Source organism: Seriola dumerili, unplaced genomic scaffold (assembly GCF_002260705.1).
Source record: "Seriola dumerili isolate Sdu_G_001 unplaced genomic scaffold, Sdu_1.0 BDQW01000044.1, whole genome shotgun sequence".
Taxonomy (NCBI): Eukaryota; Metazoa; Chordata; class Actinopteri; order Carangiformes; family Carangidae; genus Seriola; species Seriola dumerili.
The window spans coordinates 706,014-730,363 of NW_019174299.1; the positions used below are offsets into that span (position 1 = coordinate 706,014).

Consider the following 24,350-nt stretch of genomic DNA (forward strand, 5'->3'; position numbering starts at 1 on the left):
ACCTTGGTGGACATGACCACCAAACCACTGTAAGCCACCATGACCATTACCCCTTACTCTAGTCCTGCTAAAGCCTGGCTAAACACTGTGTGCGAGAGCCCTGACTGAAACACTCGTCAAGCTTTAGCCTTCACCTACTCTCAACTCAGCTTTAACTGTAACCCTTGAATCACGGCTAATCTTGCCCTCACCCTTAACTCAAGGCCTAACCATAATCACCCCCTGCAAATCCAGCTCGCTCTCTTTTTTCCTGCCCAGTAGCTCAAAACCCTGCAAATTCATGTCGGAGCAATATGAGGCCTTAAGTTCATAAAAGTAGAAGCCTCTCCGAGTTGTACTTCAATTTGCCTTTGCGTCCAATAAATAAATAAAAGCCACTTTTGTGCCCCATGAGACATCACAGAGGGATTTTTTGTTCCATGTGGGAAGATGCAAGCAAATCTACCCAGTGAAAGGCAAGACTTGTTCTCTCCTGAAAAAAAAAGGTCTGTTTGGAAGAACATCCATGTTTCTGAGAAATGTTTTGCCTAATATTTTAATCTAACCACTGCAATAAAACTCACCCCCAGTCACCATTTAATGCCAGGAAGTTAGACTTTTGGTGGTTAGAATGCGGCAGGTTGTATGCTCTCTATTTAGACCAAATTAATGAGTGTTTTTAAAGTGGGTCAGAGAGCTGCAGGGAGGGGGGTGTCATGAGCAGACAGCGTGCTTCTTTCACTTACTCTGCAGAACACTGCATGGTGATAAGGCCACTTGGCCCTGCACAGTACACAAGCTGAATCCTGACTACAGTGGAGATAGACTGTGTCTCAGTGTAGAAACAGCTCTAATGAATAAGAGATTTTACTTCCCTTCACCCTCAGCGCCTGTGTGTGCTACCGTGGGACATGAGCCACTATACCTTGGTGGTTTCAAATAGCAGATCCCGATCCCCAGCTGTGATCTTGAAGGTGTTGCTGTCAGATACACCGTAGGAGCAGATCTGGCCATAAGGAAAGGACTCGAGGGCCTCTGCTTCTCCCTGCCGATACAGAGACACGGATGTAGCAGCTACACCCAGCCACAGCTTCTGGGAAAAACTCCCTGTCGAACTCTGCAGGGAGGAAGCAGTAAACAGATGTCAAAACAGTTCACAGTTATCCCTTTATTTACCTCAAGAGTCCAAGTAACCCCAAAACACTGAGGGAGCAACACCAAAAGCATGATCTCACAATACTCACAATATAAAAGTCCACTTCATAAAGGGTGCATCCAAAGCCCGACCACTGGCGTGCAATTGTGAGGTAGGCGGCCATACTGTCCCTGCGGCTGTAGCCGGCCAGACCTTTCCAACGCTCCAAGATGGATCCCATGACAGCCGCTGCCTCCTCTTTCAGCCGGCTCCGCAGGCGCATGTCCTGCTCCACCTTTTGCTTGTGTGCCGCTGTAGCCGTGTGGCTCCACAGCGTCCCCGCCAGGAGGCCCGTGGGGAAGCGCTGTGTCGTCGGGCAGCCCTGAGCCGCCACCAGACAAGGAGGCAGGGCTTGCGGGGAAGAGAGGGACATGAGGACCCGAGCTTCGAGCATGTGACCTGGGAAAAGCTCGTCCAGAGGCGGGCAGGGGGCGTGCGTGCTGAAGTCACCCATCAGACACTGAAGCCTCAGGGCAGCTAAGGCCTGCAGGTCCTCTTCACAGGCTGGCAGCTGGCCACGCACGACCATCTCGTGGCACTGCAGCACAAAGGCCAAAATAAGGACAAGCGAGGAGACAGAACAGAATGAAAATAAGGTACAATGTATCAGCAATAGCCTCAGTCCTTCCATCAATCCTCTCTACCCCACCCTGTTTTATTTTGTCCCATAACTCTTTTATGGGAGTCCTCGGGAAAAAATGTTCTAATAAAGCCTAGTGCTGGCTGCTTTTTGCCCCCTCTGCACTACAGCCAGTGCTCTTAGTCACGCTTTTTATGCACTGCATTTTATTGCAATCACAGCCCGTGAAGACATTAATGATTGTTAAGTAAAAACATAATAATCCAATGAAATACGAGCAATGAATCATTGCAGGATAATAAATTATATCTCATTATCACCAGTGGAGGGGTCGCTCTAACAAAGCCGCTCTCAAAAGCTAACTCGTGTCGTGTTCTGCTCTATTACCTGCTCAAAGAGGAAGAGATACTCAATGCTGTCCACTGATATGCTGTCGGCATCCAACAGGCAGTACAGCTTGAAGCACAGTTTCCATTGGGATTTCGACTCTGACTCTTTGGTGGAGAAGCTGCACAGAGCAGGGACAGAAAGGGTTAGGAAGGTGGGGCGGGGAGCAAATATACCAATACCCAAATGGTACACCAAGAATCTTAAGCCTGGATGTTAATATGTTACAAGATACTGCCTCCCCGATTTGCACTATTGTTGTTTAGTAACTTGGCAGTTTGCTGAGTTTCATGTTGACCCTGTCTCTCAGCACTGTGAGGACACAGACGCCCACGCCTGTTAAAAAAACACAGATCCCTTTTATTCCCGCTGGATGCCTTATCGTTTCATTCGAGACTTTCCCTTGTACAACCAAATGACATCAGCTTCACCTTGGCTATGCGACGGCTGGGGCAGCTGGCCTTTGCCGACAGAGATAGTGACACAAGTCCAGCTTCCCAGCAGGGTGTCACATTTGACCGACAGGCCCAGACAAGGTCACCAGTTATCAAGGATACTGGATAACATTCACCCTGGGAGTTGAACAAGTCAAGATAAATACACACTCCACCAGTGACAGATAGCTCGGATTCCTAAAACTAGACGAGGCGTTTTGATAGCGTGTCTGTCTGCTTGGTGTTTACTGTGTGTCACTTCCTCACAGTGTCTGTCTGTTTTACAGGGTAAACACTGACTGATTTACTTTTCAAACCTGGTCAGGATGTCTGCGATCAGAGCACTGCCCGCCACCGGCTGCTCCCACAGTGCGTTCTGCTCGTACAGTGCAAATGTGTTTTTGCTCTCTTGCAGGCCGAGCTTCTCCTGCATCCTTCGGACCACCTGGTGAAGCAGAAACACAGAGGCTGTGATTATCATTACTTAGCAATGTCACTATACTAGACTCCAGACTGGGCTAGGGAATTCTGAGCAGGAACATGTGAGAAGATAAAATGGCTAAGAAAATACAAAAATGCAGACAGATGCGTCCAAACCTCATTGGCAGTGGTGTGTGAGCTGATGTAGAGCTGGCAGGACCCAGGGCCAGGATAGTGCACAGTGCACAGCATCTCCTGTCTGCTCATCAGCATCTGGATCTCCTCCCAGGATGGCACACACTCCCGACACTTGGTCTTCTCCAGAGCCTCGCTGATGAATGACGCATAGTTATCCATCTCAGACTCAGGACTTTGGCTCTGAATCCTGCAAGAAAGAGTGAGAGAGTGAGATGGGTGTGTGTGTGTGCTCATGCAAGCACATTTAGAATCGCTAGATATTTGCCAGCAAAATTAAATAGATTTGATACTTAAAAAGGGGAGAACTTGTTAATGCGCGTGATGTTAACAGTGACTCAAAGTCTGTAGAGTGTTATGCTGCGATTATGGACTTTGCGTCATCCTTTGATTCAACTGAGTTCTTTATTTTCTTTGGGCTGGCAATGCTCGAAAGTCAATGAGGCGAGGAATGACAAATGTTCTCACTTTAGCTCTTAGGGACTTAAAAGGCTCAACATCCCTCAGTCCTTCAAAGAAAAGGAAAATGGCAAAGAAAACATGTTTGACTTTGGGTAGCGCACGAAACAGGAAAAGGTGTTTCCGCTCCTCTGAACCAGAGTGACCTGCCACTTCCTCCCAGTGGAGCATCCAGGAGTGGTAGGTGAGTGTTTGTGTGTGTGTGTGTGTGTGTGTGTGTGTGCGTGTGTGTGTGTGTGTGTGTGTGTGTGTGGGGGGGTGTTTTAAAAAGAGGGGACAAAAAAGCAGTGGACGATAGACACACTCCAACTGGAGCCTGAAGTCTCACACACTTTGCAGGGTGTGAAAGGTGTGAAACACAACCTGATGGAGTTACGAGCTCAGCCCTGTGTAAATACCAAGGGAAAAAATAGGAAGGAAACAATTATACTGCGATGTTCGTCCCAAAATATACAAAACAGAGGACAGAGAGAGGCAAACAAGAGGGCCTCAAATATTCTGTCAGACAGAGAGAGGCCCTCTCATTCCCTCCGATGTCTCACTCTCTCATAACTATATGGCCACAGGGTGGGATTTGTCCTGCTGAAACATAATTAGGAATGTTCCACTCAGTCTGTGTGAGCCTTCCTATACTCTCCTCTCTTCACCCCTCTCTGCTCTTTCCTCCTCTCTTGCCCCCTCCTCCTCCTCTGCTTTCTTTCTTCTGGCCTATTCTCTCTGACAGCAGACATTCCCTGGGGGTTTCTCAGGGCACTGGGGGAGTGGAGGAGGGTTTCTGGGCCCACTGCCCAGCTCCAGTCTTAGCTCTGCCCAGCTGCAGCCTCAGCACTGATCCACCGAGTGAGAGAGTGCGTGAGAGCGCCGGCAAGACGTATCAAAACACACAGGCAGTGAGTTCCACTGTGTTATTATGAATCGCCATCGCATGCAACTGTTCCATTAGCTGGAGGCAGATTCCCAGTACAGAAATATAGATAGAGAACTTTAGTGGTTTGATGGCACGGTGTTAGACAGAAAATCTGGAGCAGGAGATTAGCACTGCTAATAACTTAGATTGGCATGCTTGGCAGAGGGGCTAATTCAGACCTGCAAATCCAGCCCTAAAAGACTGGAGCTGTCTGAGGGAACACGCTAACAATGTGAAGGCATATCACGCTACTATATCTAAGCGGGTGGTTAGGGATGCTGACGCCTACTTTTTAGACCCCAGTCTAGACCCCAGTTTTCTCTGCCACTCCAGACTACTAGTTCGCCTTTATCTCCCAGCATTCAACCTGATCTCCCTCACTGACTCCCGCCAACCCTCCCATCAGACTGCCGGTCTGATGTCCCGATGATATGGAACTGGGACGGCACCATGCTGCTACAACTTGAGTTCACGCTTGATTTTAGGTCACGCTGCTGTAAAATCATTTTCATGACTATAAAATAAACACTGCAATATTACTGTTAACTGACAACTCTGGTCTCTGCTACCTTAAGCTGTCAACATAGACAAATTCGCTGCTGTGTTTTCCACTTGTCCACCACAAGTCATGTTTCCCAGTGGGACAAATCAGGGCCAGAAAAAACAAGTAAAAGTCCATGTTTTCCACTGGCAATTACAAGTGGGAGATGATGTGAACAGCTTTCTTCAGTCAGCAAGATTTATTTATGCTAAATCCAACATGAATAAATCCAACCTGAATGCTGCATTCACATTATATTGCAAAAGGAAAAAATACAAGCTTTATACTTGAAAACAGAGTTTACGTCAGCTTACAAGTCAGACTCCTGAGGACTCAAAAGTTTGGATTCTAATTTCCCAAAATACACAGCAATAACAAGGAAATCCCTGCTCTCAAGTGAGTACATTGATCTGAGTTAAACAAACTATTGTCTCACCTCTTGAGGTGGAATCGCAGGTACTTGAGCACAGTTGGCCCAGGAAGGAAGGTGCAGCTCATGCAGGTGAGAAGCTGCCAGTAGCGGAGGTGTGCGGCAGTGTACGGGGCAGGCGTGTAGCTCGTCTGCTTCACTAGCTGGCAGTAGACCTCGTCGCGGAGGGGCCGCAGGTCCAGGCAGGTCTGCAGCACTCCCTGGATAATGGGAACCGGCTCCCGTGCCGACTCCAGCTGCTGCAGGCAGTTGAAGAGCTTCACGGCCTCCTCACGCACCGAGCCGTAGCCTTTCCCGCTGTGGTCTGGAGAGAGGAGGAAGAGCAGTGCAATGTTGTGTTAATGCTTGGACTTCTTTCTGCAGTGTTTTGCCTTCTACCTCCCCAGGATTTATGTATAATGTTCACATTTTGTCATGTAAATACCATTGAGTTGCAGCAAAGGTTGATGTTGTAATATAATAATGAGAATCACTACCATCTTACTATTGTTTGTTCTAATCTTTTTTTGTGGTATGCACCTGTTTTCACGTTTTAATGAAGCAGCCAAGCAGTTATTGTAATGACCTGCATTGCATTGAGCTTAATGCTGCCTCTCAGCAATTTAAACAGCACAGTAATAACAGAGATTACACTGCTTCTTTCCACTTAGCATCAAAGTCCTTGAACTGCAGTTAAATAAAATGGTTCTTAGCTGTACAGAGATAAAGCCTTGAGTGGTCAGTTTCCATTAGACAGCATAAGTTATTATTAACACAGAAAAGATGTGCGTTTGTTATATATTTCTTAACAGCTTGAAGGAAGATTCAGCCAATCAGCACTCTCTCAAAGTGCTGTAGAAATAGTTTATCATTATTTTCATTTTTCTATGCCGCTACACACACAACTTGTATGATAATGTATGACGTGTGCATAGGAACTACTTACATGTGTGCTCCAGGCTGCCATAGGGGAAGGGAAGCAGAGGGGCATACAGGGGGCCCTGGGTATACTTCAGGATGGGGTTGTGCTGGTAGATGTGCTCCACTACCTCGGGGTTGAACTTATTCTCCTAAAGTACACAAGTGGAAAAAAAAAAAAAAAAATAGTGACGATAACATCAATGGACACAGTAAATAACAAACTTTCATCTGCCTTCAATATGACTGCTGCTGACCTGAAGGCAAGTCAGCAAGAGGGTGATTGAGTGTGTGAGTTTGTCTGTCAGGGGTGACTGGGGTCGATTTGACCAGGGTCACAATTCGGCTCTGGCAACTTTCAAAGCAGCAGGAAGGTCAAGTGATGACCCAGCAAACCACACTAGCACGGCTGACACGTTATATTTTATCCGCTGGTGTCAATGAGTTTCGTGTGCGTGTGTCTGTGTCTTTTCACTGCCTATGTGGATAGATGCCTTCCAGCGGTACAGATGGCTTCCATGCTACTGCCCTCCAGCACCTGTTGCTCATTAGTAACGTTGCCACTGCTCTGCTCTCTCCTGCCTCTGTACCCACCCCCCCACTCCAACCACCCACCTACCCTTTCTCTCTGGCTACAAGACAAGCCCGCTTCTCCCCCCCCTCCTTAGTGGGGCAAAGTTGACACATTCTTCTGAAGTGTTTGGTGCACACTGGTGACAGGCTTGTCTGTTTGAACTGTGGGAATGAGATGCTGCTCTGTGGGCCACGTGCAGAAGGATACAGCACCACAACCCAGATGATATTCATACACTGTACGGTTAGGCCCCCAGGTGCTCCCTTTGATCTTCCGCTGACGCATGCAGTATTTCAACATTTTGGGAAATACACTCAATTCTCTTTCTTGCCAAATACTAGATACAATTGATACCAGTGTCATGTTTGCGCAGAAGATACAAAGCTATCTTAGTTTAACGCTAGCACAAATTCTGGAGATGGGGAAACAGCTAGCCTGGCTCTGTACAAAAGTAAGAAAGGTAAGTTTCATACTTATCATAATGTAGACACAGTGGTTCAATCTTTATTCATTACCACTTGGGTCATGTTTTCACAGTTTTGTCCATCATTTCTATCACTTATGATGACATTGTGCCAACTCAAGTAATAACGCTAATATCTGGTGGTAATATGGCAACATTTCTAATGTTACAACAAGGTCAATGGAGGCAAAACACACATGCAGTCAGATGATAAAACAGGTCATAAACAAGCCATGAGTTTAGCCAGATTATCTTAACTAAAACTAAGACTGAATGCACCTGAAATGTTACTAATAATCCCTCATGTCAGCTAAGACTTTTACAGTTTGCCTTTGTTTTCTCTTCCAAATAGGTTTGATTACCCTAGAATAAGTTAGATTAAGTTAGAAATGTTGCCCCGTTCCCCGACATCAGCATTTCTCTTGGTGACTACAGTGTTAATATTACAGATAGCATTTATGGCCTGGCCCAAGTTTTAATAAACGTGAACTATCCTTTAAATGTAATGTCTGGCAGATTTAAAGTAGAGCAGTTCACCCATCTAATCTGTTCTTCAGATCTTCTCTCCATTTTTCTCTCTTTAACACATGGCCTCTGGCTGTGGGTTCAAGGCTAAACTGCAATCCCTTCTCTCCCTTGTGTCTGTGGCTGGAACATGAATTTATGCTTTTAAGATAAGCGTGCAGTTCTGTTCACACAAAGCCTCCTCTGTTCACTCTCTCTGCAATTTTTGCAGCAGCAGTCCTAATCTCACACTTGAGAGGGAAAATACCTCGCCTATTTGAGAAAGTGTGCCTGTGTGTAAAGGTGAGAGACAGAAAGAGCAACACACCGAGAGCGAATGTTTAAGACTGAGGAAGAGTCTTCAGAGGGAAAAGCCTAAACAATGAACGAGGAGCACTTTAAAAGCAGGCCCCCCTCTCCTCTTCCTTAAACATAAGCTTGGCCCCTCCTGGCAAAGCAGACAGGGGCAGACGGAGGCAAACAGATTAACCACTTTCTTTGAGATTAGAGACTCTCGTTGGGAGATTACGGGGGACAGGAGGGAGGCCAGGCACAGGACTGCTTATCTGGCCCTGCTGCTTCACGGCGAGCCCTCCTCCACCTCCTCTGCCAAAACTGCCCCTCTCTTCACCCCGGGGGCAGACTGACGCAAGACGAGTCATCTGTCTGCTCAATGAGATTCCAGCATGCTGTGTTCTCTAGCAACCCCTGGTCTAAAAATATGGCTGTCCCTTATAAATACACTCCCTCCATGTGAGAAGGTACAGGGAAAGCCATCTTTTGAAAACGCCATGACTACAATTTTTCTAAGCGCTGACTAACAGGAAATACCTTTATGTCTGTTCTGCTTCAGGCCTGTGATTCTGTCCTGTCCCAGTGTAGTAGAAGATGAGGTCATTCAAAAGAGAAATGCAAACTTTGGACTCAATGTGGTGGTGTGGTCTCCATGGTAACATAGCCGAGGGGAAATAATGTGTGGCCTGATGTCTGTTTGTGTTTGGTGGCCCTTATCACAGGTAGTTTGGCAGCAACTGTGTGTGTATATGCACGTTTGTGTGTTGAGTGGCCTACCTCGATGTCTCGGATCAGGAGCTGTGTTGGCGTTTCCACTGGTGCTTTGGTATCAATTATTTTCTGGATGGCACATGCCCAGTGCACAGCCTCATTGAAGTGCTTGGTGTATAGTCTGTAGCAGTGCTTCCGCCCATATACCGTGATGCTCCAGTAGCCTGAAAGAAACACAGAAAAAAAACATTGCATTTTCTATGACTGCTGCACTTAAGCTGACAGTGTAATTTAAGTAAATGAGGAAGAAACCAGTGAAATTGTTCATGGCACGGGACAGTCCGCATATCTGGCGTGACTCCCTCTCCCTGACTTCCTCTCTCAGTTTCACTGAGGATCAAAGGTCAGGTTGAGAGGAACCTCAGACCACACCTATTCTACAGATGAGGTAGAAGACAAGTGTTAATCCCCTCAGTGACTCTCCTCTCAGACGACCTGTAATAAAAGTGCGCAAGGCGTGCTTCCTCCTTGTCCAGAGGAAGTATTAGACATACCCCAGGCAGCCTGCAGCCCCATGGCTGTTATCAGGCTTTCCTGCTACGTGACTTGGCACCACGTCCTTCTTTGTTTAGGTTTGTGGTGAAATACAAACCCAAAATTGAGAGGTTTTACAATTTGCCATTGCCCACTTTGAGCCTGTTTGGTGCCCTTACATTAACTCTGGAGTAAAGGGTCAATGATGCCACAGACATAACCCGTAAAGGGAAGTGGCTTAGGAGGAACACAAAGCTACTCAGTAGTGAAACAGCCCATGGAGCTTGTGACAAAGCCGCTGTTGAAAGCACACTTCTGTCCAGAAAAGTCCCATGGCATATTGAGTTAGTAACAACTATGTTTGGATTTGGGTTTGTACATTGGTTTGGAGATTTTAAGTGGTTTGGTGAAGTCAGCAGGACATAATCCCCTCCATTGATGGACAGCAAGACTTAGACAGAGGGCGTCATGTTTGAATAATACAGTAACTCAAAAAGGACACGTCATCCCTGTGTCTCTTCCCATTCAGCAACAACTCTCCTTTTTTGATGTTCTTTTGTTTCTTTCATCCGAGAAATGGGAGGGAGATGCCCCCGCTGATTACTCAAATGTGAGGTTTCTAGACCAACCTTGAACCATTTTTTTGACCAAACACAGCTGGGGCTTCCCAAATGTACTCAGAATTACAGCTCTCATGGGAAAGAACCACATGACATTACGTGAAAAACCCCTAAACAACATTTTAGGAATTTTTAAAAAAAATGCCTGGTCACTACACTGGGAATGGGCATGAGTCAGCTACGCGTCAGCCTGTCTGTGTATTGTTACATACAAACGTATGCGCGTTGCTCACCTGTTTCCTTGTAGGTCTGCTTGTCGGGCCAGATGACAGAGCAGAGGTTGGTGAGGACCAGTGTGCCCAGTCTGCGGGATCCTTTCTCTGGTCCGCTGTAGTAGTCGAGTGAGTCCTGGCTCAGCACAAACCAGTACCGGCGCTGCTTAATCCAGTTTCCTCGCACCTCCCGCAACAGCCATCCTTTAAATAACATATACACACGTGTCATATGACTACTCAACCTTGAAGTAGTACATGCCAGCAGAACTGCAACGATTAATTGATTCATTCATTAGTTGATCAACATAAAATTATCAACTATTATCAATTAAGTTTTTAAAGCAAAAATGCCTGCTGTTTTTTGTCTTACTTTATGTTAAACCAAATATCTTTGGGCTTTGGCCTGTTGGTTGGTTGGGGGACACTGTGACGTACATTTTTCATTCGGTTTTCTGTTACAGACCCAAAGAAAAAATCACCTAAAAAATAATTGGCAGATAATTCGACTCACAGCTCTACGTTCCAGTATTAGCACCACACATCAGTAAGTCTGCTGAGTACTGTTTAACATTTTTTGATACTCATACCCCCGTTTTGGTACTGATAACAAAACCAACCTTATTTTCCAATACTTTACTTTGACATATAATCTCTACCCCTATTTCAAAATAAAACCAAAGTTATATCGATTTGTAGCATTTGTTTTCTCCTACTTGGAGAATCATATGGACAGAGTGTTTTCACTTTCCAATACTTTCAAAGTCTTATGTGCACAGCAGCTACACACCAACACAAGAATTTCCCTTGAAAGGTCTGGTTGGTAGGTGGGCTAGTCACAGAGCTGCTGAACCAGTGCTGCCACACCATGTCTTCACTAAGAATAATCCCCAAGGCATGTAATTATCCATAAAGTTTGTAGCAGACTGTATGTGACTGCCTTGTTGGGGTAAATACTAGGGGATAAAAATACAGCCAGCTAATGGCATAGGCATTAAAGCCTGCATGCAGCCAACATAATTACCACTTTAGAGGTTGACAGAGTGAGAAAAGGAGGGAGAGAGAACGAGAGTGAGAGATACTGGAACAGTATGACAGCTGGAGACAAAGAGAGTAAAGCAGACTTGCCTTCAGCCAGCACATAGGCATGCCCGCTGATCTCGCCAGGCCTGGCTCTACAATGCAAGACTGTTGTGTTCCCAAAGTCCCGAGGGTTTGGACAGACTGCAACAGCCCAGATCCACTGTTCCAAAACAGCAGTGAACCTCCTCTCCCCCCCTAAGCTATGTGTGCAAATTGTTCCTAATAAATATTTAATCTTCGAGTAGATAAATAAACTAGCTTGGCAGAGCTCTGTCCAGATGCTCCCTAGAGAGAAACAGGCAGAGGAGGATTGAGGAGTCCTGGTAGGGGGTCAGAGTTCATCCAGAGGGCTGAGGGAGAGGCTGGTAGAGGGTTGTGAACCGATACTAGGCTGGGTGGGACTATCAGAGGTGGCAAGGCGCTGTTATACACTGGCAGTGTGCCACATGTGGGGTGGCTGTGCATCCGAGTGCATATGGTGTGTGCATGCATACTTCAGAGTGGTTTTAAAGGGAACAATTAGGCAATGTACCTTCAACTTCCTACCGTGTGAAAATGGCAATGACGCCACACCAGCGTCACAACTTCCTCTGTGGTTAGCAAGCTGCGTGCCACCTGTACACCTGCGCCACTGGTTTTCGTCCTTGCCTCAAAGTGGTTTTCGAGGCGGTGCAAAGCTTCTCCTGCTTCGCTTACTACTCCAGAGTAAAAATAAAGAGAGAGGAGGGGGTGAAGGCTCAGCCTCTCAGGCTATGTTTCCCGTCTGAGAATGCTTCTATATGATATAAGTGCCAGGTTTGAACCCACCATAAACCCACCCAATATAGCCCAAAGTAAAAACCCTGGAGGTACTTAACACCACATCAGAGGGGGGCAGCATCAAAACCCAACGTGAAACGGATAAATAAAAACTATGAGGTAAGTCAGCCTGAGCTTGCTGACAGACTGGATGTGGGACAGGGGGGAGGCAGACAAGCTGACTGGGTGAGAGACATGGAGAGAAGGGCATGCCCGCTACCTTGACGCCTCTCTCACAGACATGGGACGTCCCACAGATGCTGCTCTCTTTCGGAAATTTAAACAGGGCGATAAGAAAAGGCAAAATAAAAAATAAAAAAGAAAAGGAGAGACAGAAAGAGAGAGAGAGGGAGCACCAGAGCCCTGGGACCCCCTGTATACACCTCCCATGGTCCTCCATCTGGATCCCATCTCTGTGGCCTGCTAATGTCTCCCCTGGGGGCCATGGCTCGCCCTTAATTTGTTTCATTTGTGACCCCTGCCCCCCCCCCCAGCACCCTGCCCCCTCAAACACAGATTGAGAAAACAATCTCTCTCTGTGCGTTTCAATTTTTTTTTTACAGCGAGGCTCCTGTCACTTTCTGAGTGCTGAATGTTTGTTCCTTTTTTCACAAAATAAAATAATAACCAAATATGAGCATTGCAAATAAAAAGGACACCTCACTTCAAAGTTCAAATTTTACTCTGCAGGCCTTTGCATGCTGGTATTTCACAAGAAACCTGTTTAGGATCTTCACTAAAATGAAAGCGCTATTTCACTTTAGGCAAATGTTTTCCTCTTTAAACACTAAACCCTGAGGTCACTAGAACCAAAAGCCATAAACTTGGTTTCATATAACAGTTTGTCAAAACAGTTTGAAAGGCTATTTTTTAACCTTGCTCTGATGACCAGAGATTATTAGGTCAACTGGCTGTTCATGTACACGGCAATGTAAGGGCCTGAACTTTATAATTATGCACAAGCAACATAGGACTAAACTTTTTTTTTTTTGCCCTCTTGGATCAAACAGAGGCAGACAGATTGAACTGCAGTTTACTGGAGCATGAGAGGCTGTGCATCATGTGAGGAGCAGTTCATTTGAACTGTAAATCAACAAAGGTATGTCAATAAACCAATGTCAGCATCTCTTTCTGTCGCCCCTGCATGTGTTTTACAATTCATCCCTCATCAGCAATGTTGGTGGCCTATTTTAGATACTGGGGCGGTATTCACCCCCATGTAGCCTGAGGATATCCTGCTGAAAGAATATACAACAAACAAATAAAAAACATACAGAACAAGATCAAGAGGAAAGGCCCTAATGGAGGGACTCTTCATTAGAAACATATCCTTCTGCAGCACAAAGAGAGAAATGAGAGGGATTATCTAACGCCCTGAGGTGTCCTGCTGTTGTTGGTGGCTGTAATGGTGTGTTCGGTTAAAGGATGCAGGCGTGGAGCACAAGCTGAAATTCAAAGTGACAGTGTAATTAATGGCCCGAGGAAAGTAGCTGTCCCCTGTTTTGGAGGGAAAGCGACTCCACACACTTCTCTGCCGACAGCGAGACAGAGAGGGGACAGCAGTAAGGGAGGGGCGCTAGCCGAGGGCGCATGGTAACTGCTGTCAGAATTAGGCAATCTGACTGCCGCCATTCCAAACAGGACGTAACTTATCCAAGTGCTGGCATTTTACTGCTCCCTTTCAGTAGCAGGCCAAGAAGCAAAAAAAAAAAAAAAAAAAGAGAAAAGAAAAATCACACAGAAATATCCTATGAGATCATTCCTCAAAAGCATCAGACACGCAAGACGGGGCTCCTGATATGCCAGTAGCTATCCTTACATGAACACACAGGGCGGCAGGAGAGCAGGAGCAGCTGTGGGCCACATGTGGTCAGAGAGGGGTTGGCTACAGGGCGACAGCACAGCATGGAGCTGTGACAGTACTTATTAGGAGACAATTAGGGCAATGAAATATATACTACACTTAATGAGATGAACAGCAGCAACCTGGCCCTGCAAGGACTTCATTTATCAACCAAAGAACAAAGCAGGGCTGGCGATTAAAGGTTATTTTCATTACTGATTCAGCTGTAGATTTTTTTTTTTGCTTGATTAATAGGTTGATTGTTAAGTAGAGCTCAAGGTGATGTCTTCAAGTTGCATGTTTTGTCTGAGCAACAGTTGGTTGCTCTGGGGGCATGGTATTCAATTTACATTCGCATAAAACAAAAAGAGCAGCAAATCCTTGTTTATTCTATTGTTTGATAAGTTGGAACCAGTAAACGTTCCTTCAATTTTCCAACGACAGATCAAATAATCGACTTCTAGTTTCCGCGGCATGACTATCCTCACCGCAGCTGATCACAGCAGGAGAGAGTAATGGTGACATAAATGTGGTGTGTTAAGACTCACCTTTGACCAGCAGTTCCGGCTCTTCCTCCAGGCCCATCTTATTCTTCTCGATGATCAGGCTCTTCATCTCTTCAGACACCTCAGAGACAGTGTGCCTGTGTGGAAGAGCCGTAAGAGAATGTAAATAACTTCTGCTTCCCTTTCACTTCAAGTCTTCCCCTGACTACTCCCCCCATTGGATAGATAATTGGCCCAGAGACATACAGTTGGCTGTGACTCCCCCCTCCCTTCCTCCTCCTCCTCCTCCTCCTCCTCCCTCCTGTGACCCTCCAATGTGACTCTGTGCCAACTACAAGTGTCTCAGATACTCTTAGGTGGAGGGGGGGGGGGGGGTTACACAGGGGGGACTGGAAGAAGTGCCACGAATATCTGTCCTCCAGCATTCTCCCCACTTTCCCTCCCTAGCAGCACGCAAGAGCACAAACACACACTGATACATACCACGCCACTGTGGACAGCCCGTCTCTCTTTTATCACTTTGGCCCGGCGAGCCGAGCGGGCGACTGAAAATAAACGTGACAGAGCGACGCCGGCCTGACTCCCAGCCAGCCAGCTCGCGCCGGTCAGAGGAAGGCAGAGGGTTCAACAGGTCACAGCCCTGGATGGTTTAAAAAAACCATGAACATCAAAAACATCTGTAAATCTGCTGAAACCGCTGTTCTTCCTTTCCCTCTCCAATGTCTCACGATCACAATTTGCAGCCACTTCAACACATGGCATCTGGTCAGCCAGTGTTGTGGACAAAGTCAGACTTTGTTATCTCAGGCCAAGGTCCATTTCCAGCTTATAAGGTTGTTTAGGGGTTTTATCTCTCCGCATTTATTTATCTAATTACTTGTTTATTTTCTCTATTTCCTGGGTCTAACTAGCATGTGAGGTACAAGTGACAAACCCCTCCTTCCTTCCTGTCATCCTCCTACTGGGATCATGCCTCAGGAAATGAATCAAGCCCCCCCCCCGCCCTCCCTCTTTCCCAGGGTTATATGGCCTCTATTTACCTACTCATTCGCCGGCTGATTTATGCCGTTATTGATCTGATAATTCCTGGAAGGTTCCTCCTCACGGAAGGCAGCAATAATCAATGAGTCTGAATATAGCCTTATCTGCTTTGACTCAGCTTACATGACTGCAAAGGCCATTTCCTTTCTCTCTGTGTGCACTGACCTGATCCTGTCTATACCATGGTCTATCAAGCTGACCCATGTGACCTTACTTCTCAGTCACTTATACAAACAATTTGTTCCCTCCTATATAAACTCATTCAGGGCATCACCAGAAAGCTGAAGTGAGAAGGAGAGAGTCAGGATCCCGTCACATTATACTCGCTCAGGCTGTTTGACTAAGCCTGCTCGCCTGCTACAGCAGCAGCCTACGGGGACCTCTGACGGTTGCTGCATCCACAGACCCCACTTAAAGGCATTAAAATAAACACAGACATGTGAGGACGTCTCTTATTTGAGGTTGTTAATAACCCCTGCTACATAACAGAGACACGCACGCAGACAGGCAGTTAGTCTATATGTAGCTCAAATGGGACAAGGATTAGAATTATAGAAAAACTACGCCTCTACTGGAGAATATAGCCTTGTTTACACAGCAGGCATGATTAAGTTCAATGTCTTGGATTATAGGAAGCTATTGTTTGTGACTGGCTTGGATCCAAAATGCCAAGAGCAATAAAAAAAAACAAACAATCTTTACACTTAGTTTCTAAATCTCAATTTAGTAAACACTGATATTATAAGTAGGTCAAGCCTGAACTGAAAAACAACTTGAGTAACCAACAGGAGTTTTGTAGAAATAAAAGAGGTGCGTTATGTGGTACACACGGCCATCCAGCTTGGAAGAATATTCTTGTTCAAAATCAAACTTAGTTCTCCTGTCTACACTTTGCTAGCACAGACAGAATTCTGATTTTCTGCCACTAACCGGACAAACTCCATCTTTAACTTGAAAAACTTTATGAGTCAAATTCAACGTCCCTTTCAGGTCATGTAGCAAGGGAGCAGGGGTTACAGGAGGACAGAAGCACAGGCCCAAGGCTTGACCTTTAGCAACACAAACTAGCCTGACCTTCAATTTAAATGTTGGCAGGGTCAATATGTCCATTGTGTTCAAAAAGCCAGGCTAATGTCCAAAATCTTCCTCTGAGACTGGCTGGAGACCACAGCAGTGAGGTAAAGCCGTCTAACACACTACTGTTGTTGTTGTAATGAGAATTGTTTGTTCTTCCTTTCTTTCATGCTCTAACACTTTTTCTCATTATCACAATTTACCAAATTATAGGAAATGTGTGCCATTATAAGGAGATTAGTTGATACGTCATTATAACAAAACATATTCACATGTTGTTATAAAGAGTACATGATACAGTCACTGTTTAAAAATATTGTAGCCTCTATCTGAGACATTATTAATGATACAAAAAATGTTAAATAATGACTGGAAAAAAAGAAGAAGAAAGAAGAAGTACATCTAATGACCGCAATCACACAAACCACACACAAACACACACACAATTCCTATTTCTCTGTAGTTACTGAACAAAAATTGTAACTTATTAACAGGAGTGGCTTGTTTCAAACAAACGTAATGGAAAATAGATTCTAAAAAAGTGTGCAACTTTGTCAGTTCAAAATATTATGTGCACCTCCAGCACCGAGACACACTCATTAAGGTATCATGGTTCAATACTGTTATTACTCAGCAGGTAGCAGATAGTCATTCTTTCTTCTGTACATCCCCAATATATTCCAACTTTCATTTTAGTGTATGTGTACCCAAGACAATCACACATCCACTGAGCTTAGAGCAGAGGGAAGAAGGACAGAGAAACCTTGTTTCCTGTCTTCTAAGTATGTTTGTCAGTTAATATCTGCATGACACAATTCAAATCAATAACAACATAAAACATGGCGAACAGATGAAGAAAAGAGCATGTCATACAGCTTGGGGCAACTGCTGATGTGAGGGCTTTGGATCTCCACAGCTGTCCAGCAGTCCTACCCCACCCCACCATTCCCTCCCAACACATTCCCAGAAGCCCCACCAGAGGCTGTGACAGTGGGGCCTTCAGTGGGCAACTTCCTGTGGAGTGCAGGAAACAATTTGACATGGGGATTAAGCAGCATGGAGAATAGAGCGAGAGCACATCTACAGTGAGCACCTCTCTCTCTCTCTCTTGCCTTCCCCTGACGACTAAACATCAGCTACTGCAGGGGAGGAGCCTCATTGCAAAGTCACACTACTCAATGCTGAAGCTTGAAATGTGTTGAAAATCAAGGTATTTCCTCTGCTCTGTAGTTCAGGTTTGTTGTTTGACATGAAACCACTGACAACACACTCATTCTTGTCATGGAAACACAAAAAAGTTGGTACTTTTTCTCTCAAAAGGGACCAGTGCAGCATGGGGGGGGGGGCACCCTCACAATTATTTGTTTATGGAAGTTAAAAGGAAAATATCTGATTGCAAAGATCAGCTTAGACCAGGAAATAAAAAAAAAAATCGCTGGCTTTGTCACACAGTCAGAGAGGGGAAGTCAGAAAAGAAGAAACATGATTTGGGAGAGGAACAAATATTTCCCTACACAACCTCTGTAATAAATCTAATGCACGTTATTAACATCCTATGAAATTGCGTATGTGTAAATGTCCTCTATAGAACTGAGAGACTGTGTGAATGCTGTGTGATATATGGCAGAGTGAGAATGAGCTGTTCAATACTCATCCATTCATCACTAACTGTCACCACTACTGGCTTGTGTGTGCCATAGTTTCTCAATTTCACATCTCCGTCAAACCTAATCAACAGGCAGCCAGTATAGACTAGGGTTGCAACAAATGATTATTTATGCTTTTAATTATAGATTAATCTGCTGTCTATTTTCTTGATTAATTATTCAGTTTATAAAATGTAAAAAAAAAAAGTGAAAAATGTCTGTTAATATTCCCCACAGCCCAAAGTAATATCTTTGAAAGATGTTCAGTTCACTTGCAACATTTGCCTTTTTTTTCCAGTTACTTGATTATTGACGAATCGTTTTGGCTCTAATATTCAGTTCAGAAGATAGTGGGGTTACAAGCAACCAAGTATCTGACTAAATGGGGGAAAAAAGATGAGAGCAACATAGCAAAAGAAAGTGGGAGAAAAAAAAGGAAATTTAAAAAGGACACACTGAGTATCTAGCACAATCAGATAACACCAGGCCACAGTATACAGTAGCTTCAGGTGTTGGTGGACTGGCTCCTTCTCATCAATTTAGAAACAGGACATCCTTTTTTTTTCTTTTGCAATATTTCAATTCACCGAAATCACTCTCTTACATGACTTAAAACCCACAACATTAACATAATACAGCATAATACAGTTTAAAAACACTAATGACACCGTAAAACACACTACTGCATTATTAAAGCTCCTTAACACCCACACACACGTGTCTTCAGTTACATTTGGCTAACGTCTGGTTTAGTTGGGTGGAGCTTTACATTACACGAAGTCACTGAATTCCATGTACTAGAGAGAAACGAGCACGATGTCCTGCCCGAACGGGTGAAACAAAACTAACAGGAGAGTCAAGGAGCGGTATATCGACTACAGTGTGTACATGCGAACGCGGTCCTGAGGAGAGCTCTAATTAATCTTAATTACAATTTACAATCGAAATGTTAAGGCTGAGCTGTGAGAGTTGTAGTTTGACAGATACTGGGAATTCCTGAAAGCAAAAACATCTCGAACTTGACAAAAAGAACTAGAAAAGTTGAAAATGATATAAGCACTAATTCAGCTAATTTACAGTTTGTTTGTATTTGCTCCAATTCAAATGGACAATAAAGGAAAGGTAGCTTATTTAGGCTATTTAAACAGTTTGACTACAAGGCTAGCAGTCGGGGTAACCATGCATAAACACACCTAAGTCGGAATAAGGAGAGGCTCTACCTGTTCTTCCCATTTAAAAGACACTGTGAATTCAGCATCATCTACTCAATAAAGCTAGAGACTGACTCAAGCTAAATACTTAAATAAGGCCATCACAGCTAATATTATCAGCAGGCCTTTCAGAGTGACACACTTAAATCCACCAAGTATGAGCAGCACAATAATCTGATTAGTCTGTGAGCGTCTGTCCGCTGGTAGCTGCTGGAGCGATGAGTAATTGATTTCAGTCCAGGGTCTAATCAAAACGCTGAGACGCTAATTAAAGTTAGAAAGTAGTGTCCTTGCTCTCGGGCTGCGATGACCGCAGTGGAAAACAGCGGAGACATGTCCCAGCATACAAAGCGGGTCCTTGTGACCACAAGAACATGCACATTTGCAAAAAAAAAAAAAAAAAAAATGACCCTTGCACAGATGTGTCACAGAAATACTTGGAGCTCTATCTGATGGATGAAAAGCCCAGATGGATCCAAAAAGGCGTTCAAACAAATGAACTCAAACCAGCTGCATGCCTACGTTGATGTCCAGGCTCATACACTGTACACAAACGATGGCCGTACATCATGACACACAGATTTTATTAGACATCTGAGCAAGCACCGAGGATAAATAACACTATCTGAAACAGCTTTCATTAATAATACAGTGGGTCATACTGCAGCAATAAATAATCACAGTTTCTCTTTGTAGAAATCCATCTCTCTCTCTCTTTCTCTCTCTTTCTCTCTCTCTCTCTCTCTCTCTATCCCCTCCCCCACAGTGCATGGGCTGGCTGCATGGGCCTCTGGCTGAAGCTGGGCTGGTGGGAAAATGGGAATGTGGTGATTAAGACTGGGCCTATATGACCTCCCAGCTAAAAATACGCTGTTTACTCAAGACCACTGCCAAGAAACTCTGGACTAGGCAGAAAGGAGAGGAAAAAAGTCATGTTTTGAGAAAGGAGGAGGTGGGTGTGTATATGTGTGTGTGTGTGTGTGTGTGTGTGTGTGTGTGTGTGTGTGTGTGTGCGCGCGTGTGAGAGACAGGAAGTCTACAGTTTGTGACTGAAGGAGAGTGTCGATCAGCGAGAAATCTTATGATAGAGAGGTTTTAAAAAAGTCTGAATGACGTCACTCTGATAGTGAAACTTAGTGATGTGAATGACAACTTTCTATATTTGTTGTAGTTGTAAACGGGGTCAGTTTGTGATGGTTGGATGGTTGACAGTCACGCTGACAGACGCTCAGACAGGCAATTACCAGGGGCCCACTTCTAAGCTTTTCACGCAAACACTCACATGTTTCATACATACTCTCTCTCTCTCTCTCTCTCTCTCTCTCTTTATGCACATGCATATCTTCACACACATGAAATACATCATCAAACACTGGTCTCTTTCAGCCATTACTGCCTGGCAGCCCACACCAAAATATGTCTATATTTTGACTGTCAAAAGCCATCAAAGAAGAGGGGGAGGGGGGCTAATGAGAAAGCAGATGGAACAAATGGTGAGAAAGAGAGATAGAGAAGTCCTCAAGTGTCCACTTTCCTCCTGGTACAGTTTGTACCCTGCCCTGCCCTGGCTATGAGAAGCAGTGAGGAAAGTGGGGATGAAAAAATAGAGATGATGTAAGACAGATTTGAGTGTGAACACAGCAGGAGGGAGCAAGCTTCTTGGCACTTTGTGCTGACTGAGAGACAGACAGGGCAGACCTTATGCAGTCTGCCTGCAGCAATATGTCCATCACACACACACACACACACACACACACACACACACACACACACACACACACACACACACACACACACACACACACACACACCTGAGAGAGGTTAGTGCAAGCACACAACAAATGTATTACAGGACCTCTGACATAGACCAAATAATATTATCACTTGGAAACTTTGTTCACAGCCTCTACAGATCATTCTCACTCTGGAGTTACACATGAGTCAACTTAAAACACTTTTTTTCCTTTTCTGACCCAGGTAAAAACATAATAATCAACTGTATTGTCGTATGTTTGATATAATACTGAACTAATACAGAACAGATACACTAATACAGAACCATGCCAGATTACATATGAAAGTTAAAGTACGGTGGTACACTGTCCAGTCTCTTGATGTTTTCATCACATATGACTGACTGACACCCCCCACCCCCACCCCCACCCCACTATGTTTTGACGGAGATGGGCCTATCTCCCTCCCTAACCACATCAGGCCTGCAGCATGATGAATTATCTGAGCATTACCATATTAACCTCAGTCTAGTAAAACAAACATAAATCCCCCTAATTCATCACCATCAGATTTGGGCCACTATCAAACTAGTAGTTGAGATTGATATCTCCTTTGGGAAAGTTCAATTCAATAGGTCGATAAAAGTACAAAGTAAACCAGTAAACCGCCCTGTTGTATGACTACAGATAAATTGATGTGGAACCGTTTGATATATCACAATGCCATGACTTATCAGAGCCTGGCTTGGCTTTCCCTCCATACAGCTGAACTTCTGGGTGTGTCCACTCATTGGCCAGGTAATCACGAAGCACTGCGCTCTCTAATCTCTGCACTGAGTGCAATGATTACAGCCAGGCTTTTAACACACTCCTTCAAAACCAGTAGTTAATTATGCCATGTGGCCCGGGGCCACCTCCACTGTATTGTAGAAGTGACACACACGTACACAAGCACACACACATCCGAGCCACACCTCTTCTGGGAGTGCTGCTGAGGTAGGAGTGAGTCACCCAGTCCAGTTAGCCTACCTCCCTCCCCAAGTCTTCCTTTCCTGCTTTCCCTGAACCCTCAAGAGACAGCATGTCCTGAATGACTGCAGCAAAAATGCTTCAACTTCAGCTCACCAGCCTACTTCCTAAGGCAGATCTCTTCTTGTTGAGAGTTGCTGCGGACCCTCTTCTATTCATTCGTGGTGTGTGATTGTCCGACAAGTTGAGCTTTGTGACGCATTGACTGTGAGTCGGCAGATGTACAGTGGAGATTGTGGATAAGGGAAGAGGCGTGGGTGGGGGTGGGGGGATATGATAAGGGCACGATGCCAGAGATAGAGCGGGGCAGAGCCTGGCTACATCGCTGTCTGAGATCACAGCCCTGCACTAATAGTCTGGATCAAGATCTCCATGAATCACTCCTTTTCATTGTCACTAGCGTTCACTCGTAAACCACATGACCATTTCATTATTCGGGAGTTGCATAGTGGTTGCTTTTAACTGGCAGTTTGAATGGACAACCTTCAAGCTAACAAAGTGATTGGATTTGTTGATGTGGAAGCTGCACAGAGTGAACTGGAAGTTACAGCTGTAATCGGTCAGAAACATCTAGGTTGAAGATTGACATTATTGACCAATGCAACCCCTAACAGCAGCCTAGCTGACCTTTGAATGGAAAAACCTACAAATTCAACAGGTTAACGAGTGAAAACTGACAGTGGCATTATCCATGAGCAGTTAAAGTACCACCACCACATCCTCAATATACAATGTGAGTCTGTGCCACTTGCACACATACACATGTGAGCATATGTGTGGCTATGAGGTTAGGCACATGTGTCATGGCTAGGCACATGAGGAGAGCCCCATGAGATACCATACACTGCAGAGGAAGTGAAAAATCAAGTGATTGGCCTGTACTCACACATGTGCCTGCCTGAGGATAAATACAGATATCCCCAGCACTCAGAGGAAGTATATAAGTAAAAGAAGGAACTATTACTTCCTAAAAATTGTGGGAAAAAAAAAATCTGTCTCTCTCTCTCTCCTTACCCATTTGTTCCATTGGCTGTGCGAGTTGGTTGAGAAACAGTCACCTCAGCTGGACTCTGTCAACAGAAGAGAGAGAATCGGGTAAATAGATGATAATGCAACACAAACAGTAGCCTGTCCTTAGAACTATTCCACAGGTTGGAGAGCAGTTTGCCTGCAGTGGCCATGTTACAGTCGAGCATGCAGCCGTTCCTGGCAGTCTCAGCACATAGCTGCTCTGTTCCTGTAATGCTTGGCTCTCACTTGCGAGGGGTGAGCTGGTGGGGAGAAATATGGCATGCAAAACAGGCTCATTTAATATAGGAGTAGGGAACAGAAGAATCTTTTGTCCTGTAGCTGCGTGCAACCCCAAAATGCTTTTATTTAGATCGAGTCAATTTCTCTGCGAAGATTGTTAACCTAAAAATAAACCTGGTCTTTGAGATTGCACTTGAAACGGCTTTTATATCCACATGCTCAAAGAGACAAGTTGAGGGTAAATTGCTGTTAGGTTGATGAAAGCAAAAGAGAAAGACAAAGAGACCTCTGGGAGGCATCGTATAAAAATAAGAAATGTAGGTGTACTGATGATGATTATCTGATGAGCACAGTCATAATAAAAGTTAGATATGTTATCCTGACTGCTAGCCAGCTACTCATATCAAATCACATTCCCTCTTGGTTTTGTATGGAAATTGGAGTAAGTGATTCTACTGACTACAAATGGGGTTGCCACTGGCAGACACGTAAAATCAAATTTCATGGGAGGAACAATGAACTTTTCATTCCAGGACTCCCCCATTAAGCAGAAGATGGGAGAGGATGTTTCCCTTTTCACAGAGATCCAGCCTTTAGATTCCCAACCTGACTTTGGAAACCCCATCAGACATCAGAGCTCTGCCTGTGTGCAATCTGGATTTATTCCCTTGTGTGCGAGGCACCACTGTGTGTCCCCCGTGGCTTGACTTGTTGTCTCTGAGAGCCACAGCCTTGAGCCAGCTCCTGTGGCTGCCCCGGCCCAGCTCGGGGGGTGTTGGCCTACCTGAAACACTATCCA

At 44.9% G+C, this 24,350-nt stretch overlaps 1 protein-coding gene across 3 annotated transcripts in view; it reads right to left on the minus strand.

The window, feature by feature from the left end:
• plekhh3 (pleckstrin homology, MyTH4 and FERM domain containing H3) overlaps nt 1-24,350 on the minus strand; it is a 30,805-nt gene that overhangs the window by 999 nt on the left and 5,456 nt on the right. The window contains exons 2-12 of one of the 3 annotated variants that reach the window (XM_022739750.1): nt 23,315-23,370; nt 14,609-14,703; nt 10,358-10,540; nt 9,037-9,194; nt 6,453-6,576; nt 5,534-5,831; nt 3,173-3,380; nt 2,893-3,020; nt 2,142-2,262; nt 1,224-1,712; nt 905-1,096 (exon numbers count right to left, since the gene is read on the minus strand). In XM_022739750.1, coding sequence (XP_022595471.1) covers nt 905-1,096; nt 1,224-1,712; nt 2,142-2,262; nt 2,893-3,020; nt 3,173-3,380; nt 5,534-5,831; nt 6,453-6,576; nt 9,037-9,194; nt 10,358-10,540; nt 14,609-14,703; nt 23,315-23,370 — 2,052 coding nt within the window. Of the gene's footprint in view, nt 1-904; nt 1,097-1,223; nt 1,713-2,141; nt 2,263-2,883; nt 3,021-3,172; nt 3,381-5,533; nt 5,832-6,452; nt 6,577-9,036; nt 9,195-10,357; nt 10,541-14,608; nt 14,704-23,314; nt 23,371-24,350 lie in introns of all 3 variants that reach the window. The other 2 variants (XM_022739749.1, XM_022739751.1) reach the window with 2 other exon arrangements.